Source organism: Chroicocephalus ridibundus, chromosome 4, assembly GCF_963924245.1.
Source record: "Chroicocephalus ridibundus chromosome 4, bChrRid1.1, whole genome shotgun sequence".
Taxonomy (NCBI): Eukaryota; Metazoa; Chordata; class Aves; order Charadriiformes; family Laridae; genus Chroicocephalus; species Chroicocephalus ridibundus.
This window is the reverse complement of record NC_086287.1, coordinates 20,009,485-20,021,725: the sequence shown is the minus strand read 5'-3', so window position 1 is coordinate 20,021,725 and position 12,241 is coordinate 20,009,485. Positions and strand designations below refer to the sequence as shown.

The following is a 12,241-nucleotide window of genomic DNA, read 5'->3' as shown; positions in this document are numbered from 1 at the left end:
CTCTTTAGTTAACACGAAAAAACTTGTAATTGTTTGGCACAAAGCAATTTTGCAACAGGATACTAAAGAATTAAATATGAAGGAACAGAGACCCCAGTCCTTTCATACAAACATAAAAAATAAATTAAAACACTGCTGACCAACAGGTATATATTTATTTTTTTCTCATAAGAAATACATGTTGGTGAGAAGTCAGAAGAAAATTACAGACTGAGAGAAACCCTGAAAATTAAACTGAATATAGAAAAGTAGAATTTATTTTTTTTCATTTAAAAATATTTAAACCAAGAAGGTATTTTGGAAATAACAAAGTAGTTCTGATTTTTTGTTTCTAAAAGCACCCTAAAATGCAATTTACTCTTATTTTCAGTGGTGTGTCTTCTTCACATTACCAAAGCATTGAGTAATATACAAGACACAGTTTTACAGAAGTAGTAGGAGTTTTTTGTATAATTTTACCATAGTTTTGCATATTTACATACAAAAATTGCAAATTATTACTGAGGCTTAATAAGGTGTTGCTCGGGGTTTTTTAAAATCTGTTTTCAATGGATTTTTCCTACCATCAGGAATTCTCTTGTCATTTCATGACGAAAAAGGGAGGACAAAGAAAGCTATTACCCTTTCCCTTCATGGTGTCAGTCCTTTTAAAACCTTTATCTGGAAGTCACTTGATATTATTCTCATTACACTTCTCTACAGTCCATTCCATTTAGTGGAAGGCTGTTCCTTCACCAATCCTATCACTAGGACTTGTAAAACCAGGCTCTTGTACCAGAACTATTTTTGGCCAAGTTATTGGTAATCACCCAACAGCTCACAGTACTAATGTCAGAGCATCTGATTAACAGACACTCAGCAGATAACTTTGATGGATAACTTCTAAAGATATGACTCATCAGACTTCTCAAGATTGTTTTAGCTTATGTTATTTCACTAAACCTTCTCTGATTTACTTCCCTCGCCTGAAGCACTCTTTTATGCTGCAGTTCAGTGTTGACATACAGATCACAAACAGCAGAATTTCCATTTGCTGAATTCAGTTGCATAATATAGTTAAATGGTAATTCATTGTGTACTGGGCCATGCCCAAAATTACTTGCAGAGCGATTAAGTTAATGAATATGACTCACTTTTTGTATTCAAAGTAGTGTTCAGCAATTTGTTCATCCCAGACAATTTTTGGTTTGTGCTCCTTCAAGGTTTCAATGTACCTACAAATTAAAACACAGATATGGAATTAACTTTTCTAAAAAGCAGTTATGCAATTACATTACAGAAATTTCTGAAAACAAGCAGTTTTACCATGTTTAGATGTTGAATACTGTATCAAAAATATCTTCTTGATGACAATTAATGTCCTCAGCCACTTCAAAATTTCCCATGTTCGCATTTTTAGGCTTTTTTTTAAAGCAATTAATTAATTAACTAACATTCATCAATTGACAAATCTATAAAGGCATATGAAGGCAGTGCTTCAATATTTCTACAGTCTAATTCCTATATGCCAAAGTACAGGAACTGAAGTCATCCCTAGGCTGTACTTAATTGTGTCCTTCAAGGTTAATCAATGTGATTCTTAATTATAAGCCACTATTATGTGATCAGAAAAATTCTTCTATAAAAGGGGCTTAGTTAATCTTCTAAAAGTGAAATTTAAAAAGAGCTTGTTCTCAAGAAAAAGTTTCTGCTAAGTAACTCTGCATATGAATTTTCTCCACCACTAGCTTCTTGGTTTTACTCTCTTGCATGGACATTTTGAACATGGGATGACTTAACCTCATACCCACTTGGCACAAAGTGAGGACAGAATATTACTTGTACCCAAAAAACTGCATAGGGAACTGGTGTGGAATAGTTAGCATGCTGTAAATCCATGTTCTTAGTTAGCTCACAGTATCTTCTCAGTGTAGAGACAGTGTCTCCTTGTGTCTGCACATCTGACTGCACAACTTAAACAAAGCTGCTTGCTGCCTCATGTAAGAAGACCAGAAGATGGCAAGCTACTGCCAATGACAGAGGCCACATGGCTGTCACAGAAATAAGAGAAGTCTCTATCACATGTCTCTCTGTCTCTTCTGCACCTTTGGTCAGCAAGAAGGCTGAACTTAACTCTGCTGACAACTCTCCTGACTAACAATTAGGGGATGTATCTGTCCACAGGACAAGCACCATCAGTTTCTTTTTTCCTTGGGGATCATATTGAGAATTTGAATTCAAACGATTATACAAAGTTATCATGGGCAAACACGGTGGTCATAAGGTAGCACTAAAATTATTTTTCTATTTTTGCAAAATCTATCAAAACCATCTCTTCCACAATATGTCTCATTCTTGCAATAATTTATCTGCTCGTGAAAGGATTTGCATGGAGAAATTTGCATCATCTTATTTTAAAATAAGAAATTTCCACCTCCTATGTAAAAGATGTTATAACTGATTTCCATCAGCTACTATGTTGACTCCATCAGTGCTGAAATTCCACTTCACTACATACTTCCAAAAAAAGAGAAAAAGGTTGTATTTCTTAGTTTGAAAAGATTTATTTTCTCCTTTGGTATTGTTATTATTATTATGCAATTACAATATTCAGTGTTGCAGGGAACATCTTTTCTCTTTTGCTGTGGCTTACTCATTCATAAATTGGTAAATTGTTGCCCACTGCTAGCAATTTTAGAAAAAAAAATTATTTTGTATTTAAGTCAAATGAACCTGAGCCAGGCATGCTATTCAAGTATTTACATAAGCGAACACATGGTAGCAGCTATTGCACTCTTCCTCAATACACACATGCCCTAAAACAACGCACCTTTTCAAATAATGCAAGTTAAACCTTGGATGGAACACGTTCATCCCTTTTTAAGATATACAAAATTTTAAGTTGCCCCACTATAGAAATACACAGAGATGTAGCTTTGTATATTTAAAATTTAAAGATAGCTTTTAACACCTTGCCCTATTCCAGAATGGCGACTTAAGTAATGAGAGGAGACAACACTCATGTAGAACATGGGAGCAAGATGTTACAGCCCAGAAGACAAGAATTACCAGCCAAGACATCCTGGCACGCAGTTTTATTCCTGAATGCATGACTTTAGATGGGAAATCCTAAATTCACTTGCTAAAAATCCCAACACAATTAAAGAGTGTTCAAGGTACATATGAACAAGTTTTAAAATTAGAAATGGAACTTGAAGCAATTATTATAACCTATTATGTATAAGGTATATTACTATTTTAAACCTGTTCAGGCATGGACCGTATTTAATAAGAACCCATCTTGATCAGGCACAGAAAATTTATTTCCATTTCTCCTGCCTCTAGGCATTTATCACAATGGTACGTAAGAGCAAAAATGAACAAGTTCATCTTCAAGTCACATCTATAATAATGAGACTAGTTCCAAGCTTCAGTTGAGGAAAAAAAGAAACATTAGGTCCAAAATTGTCACTACTATCCATTAATTTTGGGGGACCCACTTGAAGCATATTAACTTGGTTTTTACATTGCCTCTATTAAGGACCACAAAAATTCAAAGTACAATGTTCAAAACAATAACCTCCCATTTACTTCAATTGCAACTGCGTACTCAATGCTTCTGAAAGATAAGTTTTATGTTTTTCAACTAGACAACAAGGTTGCTGTGAAAAGTCTGGAAGAGGTGAAGCAACAAACCAGAGCTGTTTCACATCGGCTTTCTATTGCCCTAACCTGGGATCAATCCATTCCGTTCCTTTAGCCATCTGCCCCAGTCACTATTCATTTTCTTGCAGTAAAACATACAGGAGCTTTCAGGCAACATCTCCCAGATACGCCACATTTCCTATTATCTCTGTGCTATCCTACTATGTGCACCATAAGCAGAAGGGTTCCTGCATAAACTTGGAGCACCTGTATCACAACACACTCACTTGACTCAAACTAATGAGTACCCAGGCTTTCTTAACTTATTACCTCCTAGATGAGGCAGTACTTGACTCAACAAATACTTGATACAGAGGTATTTAAAAAAAAAAAAAATTGAAAAGAGAAATTTTCCATCACACTGAAGCAGACAAGCATGGGATATCAGTATGCCTAGGGTACAAGAGATCTAGATTCATTTCCAGGCTCTCAAAGAGGAAAAAGGATGGACAGGGAGCTTATCGCAGCCAGCCTTCCTTCTTCTTTCCTTTCTTTGCTATTTCTCTGTCCTCTCTTTCTATTTTATCCCTCTTTCTACTGCCATTGTCCCAGTTCACACCTGCTTTTATACGCCTATCCAGACTAATTTATTTGCTTCTTCATCCGTCAGCTCCTAACCTACCAGCTTTCTTTTTTTACCAAGCTGCCTCAGCAGTTAAGAGTACGATAAACACCAAAAACTCGGCTTCAATGCCTTGCAATACATATTTCCTGGAAAGTTTGTGATCATTTGCAGAGAGTCATGCTGTTTCTGTGGTCCTAGCCTGAAAGGAGGTCAGCACGATGAAGTCTCTGGAGTGTTGATGCCAGTATCTAATGAGGCGCCAATACAGCATGTATAAATAATAAATTTGCATGGATTATCAGGAATGCTAACAAAAGTCACTAACATGAATAGGAATATTGTAGGAATTGTAGCAATACTAACATGTCACCTGCATGTTAGGACGAGGGGAAACGGGTTCAAGTTACGTCAGGGGAGGTTTAGATTAGATATTAGGAGACATTTTTACACTGAAAGGGTTATTAAACATTGGAATAGGCTGCCCAGGGAGGTGGTGGATTCACCATCTCTGGAGGTGTTTAAAAAAAGGGTAGATGGGGCACTGAGGGACATGGTTTAGAAGTGGCTCTTGTCAGGGTAGGCTAAAGGTTGGACTCGATGATCTTAAAGGTCCCTTCCAACCTCAACAATTCTATGATTCTATGATTCTATGTCCACCTTGCAGTTCTCAGAGAACTGTCATGCTGGCTCGTTTAAATAGGTCTTGGTTTAACTTACCCAAAGCAACTTTTTTATTCCCCAAAACACTCCTTCTTGATAATAGCTAAGCAGCTAAAGTATCAATTCAATTGTCACAAGTGGGCTTTGAAAGTTTAAAAGTTATGACATAGTAAAAGCACAGCTACAGAACAGAAAAGTGTTTGGAAATGATTTTAAGTCTGCCAGCCACCTTTCATACAAGACCTCAAATCTGCGGTGTTTTACTGCAATTTACTGCCACAACTCTTTCAAAAAGGACACTTCTTGGTCTACAGACACTGACTGTTATTCTTGCGACTCTGATACTCCTGGTTACAAACCCACTGGGCAGGGTTGGACTGAAACAAGCACTCCCTTCCGCAGAGTAAATGAGAAGCCAAAATGTACATATGATGGAGTACCCATCAAGTCAGTCCTGCCAACGATGTGTACCTACGAACAACACTAATATGGCTACACCTACACACTATTGCACTTTACTGCACATTCAACTAATAAATAAAGAATCCAGAAGAAACGTTCTCAGGATTTGTGGCTGGTGTTCCTTTTCTAAGGTGCTTTTCTTCCAAAACATGAAAAATGGTATGGCACTGGAAAATGTTATAAAACCCACGATCTGTAGTCCCCCTGAAAAAGGTATTTATCTTCATGGATAATGTTTTTTCACCAAGAATATAAAGAAACAAGTATATAGTATATCTTTTGCAACAAGAATATACATTCTAGGAAAATATATAGCTTCATATATAATTTTTAGACTATGATTTATTTATGAAGGTTAACTTTTTTAATCCTCCACCAGTGCTTTGCTTTTCTAGTCCTGAGTCGCCCTTCAACAGAAAAGCTTTAGTGAAAAGGAAATCACTATTGAGCATACATCCCATTTTGATGCTCTTTTCTAACACGTTACATTTTCTCCTCAGTTCCCACATGAACAAAACTCTGACTAGACGCAACAAGTCTCTAATCAGAAGGAAGGATCACTTGCTCCTGCTGCAGCAAAATGAGCTTTTCTTCCACTATAGCTAACTTCAGTGATTCAATCAAAGGATAAAAAATACTATTCAGCTTGAAAATCTATGCCACACGTTTTATTTTCAGTATGCTTCAGTCACAATAGACTTAACTTAGTTATTAAACCCTGAACCTATCAGGAATTGCATCTCCATAACTGTGACCATCATCAATGCCTATGCATGGCAATAGATGTTTCAGACTCAACTAGATAGGGTCAATCTTCCTCCTTTTCAGGAAGCTGTATCTCTTAATAAAAGTAAGAGAAATCACATTAAAAGGCCATATTCTAAAGCTCAGGAATTTAGTTTTCTGATGCAAAACAAATATATGGAAATACCTCCAAAACAGTTTTCATGGTAGTACTCCTAAGGACATTCCCTATCTTGGTACATATCTTCCAAACAGTACTGGTCAGTCTCCCCACTGCTCTTTGTACTTCAGGACACTATGTGAAAGGGCAAATATCCATCTTTGAAACAAGATTTTTCAGAGGGGATACATATATAACCTGTAAGTCAAACCCCCTTTTATTTAATGTTGGATTTCAACTACCATGACACTTTCATATTTTGGCTGTTCAGGCTTTTCTTAAACCATTTCCTTTTTGGTGGGAGAAAATGTCAAGAAACAATATAATCTGCAGAAATTTTTAAACTTTAAATTGAAAAGATTTTAAATCTGAGAATTTTTTTGGTCTTCTCTGCTTTTTAGAAGATCATTTCTAAAGAACAGCTGCAAAACTGTTGAAAATACTACAAGCTACTAAATAATCCAACCATGAAACTAACAGTTTTGAAAAAGGATGCCTTCAATGGTAACAAATGAAAACATAAAAGGAACAAAATTTTGAAAAAGAAAAAAGGTTATATAGAGATTTTGAGTTCTCACTCACTTGATCCCTAAAATTGCAGCTTGCAATAGGTAGAGATGCCTTGCAATTTAACAATCTTTAGGTATTAGCCATTAGAATAGTTTTGTGAGCATGCATAAATTTATGAAAAGCGCAGATGCAGAGTCACTAATAGAATAATATGATTTATGTGTCTCTGTGTGTGTGTACAATATTATATAGTGTGCAGTAATAAAAGTCAGTACTAAACTGAGCAATGAAGAAAGCTTTCACCACAGTGGTCCCATCAGGATCAGTTAAGCACCCTTTTACTTATCTCCTCTCACCATTCAATACTCAATAACACCGTATCTACAATATATAAGTATAAACATTCAACTTTAAAAGGTGGTAAAGTTGTATACTACTATATCCCTTTCTTGCACAATAAAGAATCTGCATTTTATTAATACAAATCCCACAAGTTGTTCCAAAAGCAAATAGATTATCCAAGAAAAAGGCAGCTAGTACGTATCTTCTAGAAAATCAAAAGAACACACTAATTAACATTAAAACAGTTTTTACTCTGAGAATTTATGCATTTGAGTGGAGAGCGCACTCTAGAAGCCTTATTTATTCTGTCTGCAGGATACGTTATTCAAAAATAGTTTAGATTACTTCATGTAAAACAACTTAAAACCAAATACAGTTTGCAGAGAGACACCAATCCGTTCACTTTCATTACTGAGGGACGTCTTAGATAAAGCTGTTACAGTATCCAAGTAGCAGCCTAGAAATTAAAAAACTATAAGCAAATATTATGCCAGCGCCTTTGCTTGTCAGTTTTAAAAGGCAGTAATACTATTTTTCCTATTTTAATAGTAACAGATTTCCAACAGATTGTGGGTGTGTTGCTTTCAATAAGTTTTATAAAGTCATTGTCACTTATTTTTCCACAATACTTGGCACTTCCCCACCAAACTCACACAAACCTACTGATCTTTTACCTTTTGCCATGATGCACAAGCCAAGCCATGATGCACCTACCCAATGAAAATAAGCAGATCAGCAGCAACATTCCTACTGTTACTCCAGCCTCTTCAAAAGTGCACCTTGTTTAGTGTTCTCAAAGTAATTTAGAAACAATAATACTTTGGTGGACACAACTGCAGAGAGGCAACCAAGTATTACCATTTTTCAGAACTCTGGAGACACAGAAGACAACATCAAGCTTTTCAGAAGCGTCCTCTACTTATTCTTATCTCAGGGAAACAATGAGCATTAAAGTCTTTCAGTGCTTTACTACACTGAATAGTGTAGTACAGAAGAAAGCACGACATTACAGCATTTCTATGCATACAGGTTTACATGTTGATAGTGCCTCCTATTCTCATTTAAGTTCACAGAGGTTTTAGAAAGAAAACACCGCATCTGAGACTGTACGCAATGGTATGCTGGCAAATTGCCCTAGGGAACTTGAGTACAGCTGAAAGTACCCTAGTGCATACTAACTTCTCTCATAACCAAAATGGTTGTTCTTTACATAAAAGAAGACAAAGTTACAGTTACATATTGATCAAAGTATAGAAGTAATCACACACAAGGCAGAAAAAGGTGTGAACATTTATATATTTAAGGTTTTGACTCACAGGGACAGATATGAGAGGAATATATGAAAATCTCCTTAGAGAAAACAAGATCTTTATTTCTAAGCCAATAAATATTTCTCAGACAATAGAGACATAACTAGATTGAGGCAGAAGGTTTGTATATCTGCTTGTATACCTTCAATAACATGCTGCTGTTCACCAGCTCCATTTCATTTTGCAATGATACAGATTCTTTTGGGTTTTTGTTCTGTTGTTCTATTTTTCAAGACATGTGGGGCTACAAAATGTGAACTTTTTTTCCCAGTGCAAATTATTTATGATAACAACTGTTAACTAAGTTGCTTTTTGTTTATACGCATCAAGTTTGCATGTTTTCTATCAGAAATATTTGTTGTTCTTGACCATTGCCAAGTCTCAACTTTCTAGCCCAAGTATCAGACAATCTTTTTGCTTGCATTTGTTCAGTTAGACCTAGTTTTTTCTTTCTGATTTATCCAATCTAACACAGATCACTATTTATACTGGGGTTTGGTTTTGGCAGCTTTTGCTGTCTTGAAAGAATGAGTTCGCTGCCTTTAAAAGCCTGCTGTATCATCTGGACTTCACTTTCTGTTCTGGCCAGAGGGCACCTTCCCGTCAGGCCGAAGACAAGCTAATGGTAGAACAGTTTACTGTATTAGAACAAAAAGCGGGATTCAGGCAAGCTCACAGAAACAAAAAGCACAAGAGAACTGAATGAAATAAAGCATACCATTACGGACTAGCTCAAGTAACCTGTCTATTTAGTCATACTAAAAAAGTTTAATTTGACTATGGGCGCGAGGTTCCACAGGCAAATGATTTTTTAAATATTTTTTTTTTAACAAACCCCACATAATGGTCAATTTGAAGTCTTCAATAAAAGCGTATCTTCATTTGGTCTTGATTGCCTTTGCACACACTTTAAAAACCGTGACTATTCAACAAAAATGTGATGTTGTCTCTGGTATTCATCACAGAATTAATACCAGCTAGGCATGCTACTGGGCAAACAAAGAGTAACAATATTCTCTCTCAAATTAGGAAACAGGTCACCTTGAGGTTAATATTTTTTGTGACTCACTTCAGTTACAAACAATACCAGACAGAACTCTCCCTATCTGCTCACTTCTAAGCAAGAATCTTTCCTCTTCTCCCAGTTTTTAGTTGAAATTAATAGTAGAAAAAATAGCAGATGTGTAAAACAGCCTAACGTAAATAATTTAATAAAGGTTGATATGAGGTAGATCCTCCCCTCTTTCACACTTCCTATCGCATAATTAAAAACGATTTCGTTAGCCATCACAACTGTCTCTGCTATACATCAGGGACAACTTGAAAAGCCTCGTTTAAAGCAGATTGTCAGAGTATATTTTGCAGCTCTAAAGTGCAGCACACTGGGAAAACAAACAGATTTTCCACCAAATTCATACCATCCACCATATTAAATGTAATATAAAACCTACAGGACACTCTAAGGGCCATCACCCCAAAAAGGAAAAAGAAAACCCTTTTCCTCAATTACTAAAAACCATTGTACCACAGCGGTTCACTGGTCCACATGGCTTGATAAACCCACCATTACTTATACAAACATGTTTAGAGTACTGCCTGCTGTCTCTGTTGATAAGCGAGTTGATTCACCTTTATTATATTGTCTGAATCCTACAATATAGCTTGTTTATACTGGGTAGGAAAGTGGCAGTTCAAGTGTTCGATTGTACCAGCACAATGCAGCTATTCCTAGCAGGGCTGATCAAAAGCCAAGTGCTATTTTATGAGATATTTAACATCCGTGTGCACACAAATTGTTCTAAATACAGTTGAAAACATATTGTTACATTACCAATGAAAAGACAGTTTCAACAATATATGTAGATGTGTCAACAGCAATACTTATCATACCACTCCACGTCAAATCATACAATCTGTACTTAATTATTAAAATACTGTACTAATTTTATACTTCATTTTAAAATCAATGTAATGTTTCAACTATTTGTTACGATACTAGGAAAAAGCAGGAGAAAACATCTAATTTTTACTAACTCTAGTCACAAAAGTATTAGGTTAAAAAACATACGAAAGAGAACAGTCAGCAAAAAAGATTTGTCAATAAAGTATCTAACTCTCTTGCAGGATGTAAAATTTAAGCAGAACTTCCCCACCATCCCCATCCTGAAAAAAGAGAAAATTTTTTTCAGAATGTAAAAACGTAAGAAAGAATGTAAAAGTAAGAAAGTAAGCTTTCTTACTTTTTTTTTTTTTAATCACTTGTCTCATTAGGTCTCTGTATAAATATATACCTAGGGTTCCCTTACTTTTCTCTCGCTGGATAGGATTTGTAATCTGGATCTTTTGTGGCATATGGAAAAATAGGACAGAATGTGGAGGTCTATATCAAACTGAAATCTTCCTGGACATCTCCATGTAGTCACGGATAACTGCACTGGGGAAATAACCCTCTTTTTAGGACAAGCCTCAGACAACTAATTCTGTTTCAGAATGGTTATACCAGAAGATGCTATAGTGCAATGCCAGAATTTGCTTTGACCAGTGAAAGCATTGCTACTCCTACCATACTAAGGTAGTTTCCACCGTAATCCAGGACAAGAATCATCTCAACACCAAAGATTTTAGCATATGAATTTCCTCTGGATAATAAATAAATAATTATGCTGTCAAAATTAAATATACATAACATATAAGTTACATAACAAGCATCTACTATGTGGAAGAGAAGAAGCTTAGTCACAGAAGTGTTATCCTTACCGAATTCTGAAATACTTAAAGGTGCTGCAAGGCTTCAAAGAGAAAGACTCTGTCTAAAACAGAATTGAAAATATGCATCGTTGAGAAGCCAACAGGGGATTCTTTCCTCAGTCAGAGCCAAACCACCAATCTGACATTACTGCAGCTCAATGTCCATCCTTGACAGAAGAAACACTGGTCCTAATAAATTCTTATAAGGCGATGTATCATTATGTAACGGTAGAAGCATTAGTCTTTCATAGATAGTACAACAGAAAATCTTAAATTCTGCTCCAGCTTCCCCAATAATCTGGCTTACTAGAGCCTGAGACAAGACATAGTCTCTCTGCTTAAAACGACTTCTGAACATGATGAAAATGCTTGTTTATACCGACAGGCTTGTTTCAAGAATCATCAGGCTCATCCTAAAAAAAAAAATCTTTGAAGACATAACTGTTAGTTTAAGGGTACATTTTCTGAAATGCTTAAGTAACGCTCAATTGAGGTTGAAGCTTTTTCAAATACATTACTCCAAGTACAATGTACTGATGTAGTTGCCAACCCACTCTCCATCATATTTGAAAAGTCACAGCAGTCAGGTGAAGTACCTGGAAAAAGGCATCAATTTTTAAAAAGGGTGGAAAGGAGGACCCAGGTAACCACTAACCTGTCAGCCTCACCTCTGGGCCTGGGAATATCATCAAACAGATCCTCCTAGAAGCTATGCTAAGGCACATGGAGGACAGGGAGGTGATTTGAGATGGCCAGCATGGCTTCACCAAGGGCAAGTCCTGCCTGACCAACCGAGCGGCCTTCTATGATGAGTGACTACATCAGTGACAAGGGAAGAGCTACAGATGTTATCTATCTGGACTTCTGTAAGGCCTTTGACATGCTCCCCCAAAACATCCTTCTCTCTAAATTGGACAGAGATGGTTTGATGGGTGCACTGTTCAGCGGATGAGGAATAGGCTGGATGGTCACATCCAGAGAGTAGTGGTCAATGGCTCCCTGTCCAGATGGAAATCAGTGAAAAGTGGTGTGCCTCAGGGGTCTGTATTGGGACCA

The 12,241-nt window shown here is 36.4% G+C and overlaps 1 protein-coding gene across 3 annotated transcripts in view; it reads right to left on the bottom strand.

Annotated features, from left to right (window-relative positions):
- CHID1 (chitinase domain containing 1) overlaps window positions 1-12,241 on the bottom strand; it is a 117,665-nt gene that overhangs the window by 4,482 nt on the left and 100,942 nt on the right. For all 3 annotated transcript variants that reach the window (XM_063334113.1, XM_063334112.1, XM_063334111.1), the window contains one exon: window positions 1,134-1,214. In XM_063334113.1, the coding sequence (XP_063190183.1) occupies window positions 1,134-1,214 (81 nt within the window). The remainder of the gene's footprint in view (window positions 1-1,133; window positions 1,215-12,241) is intronic.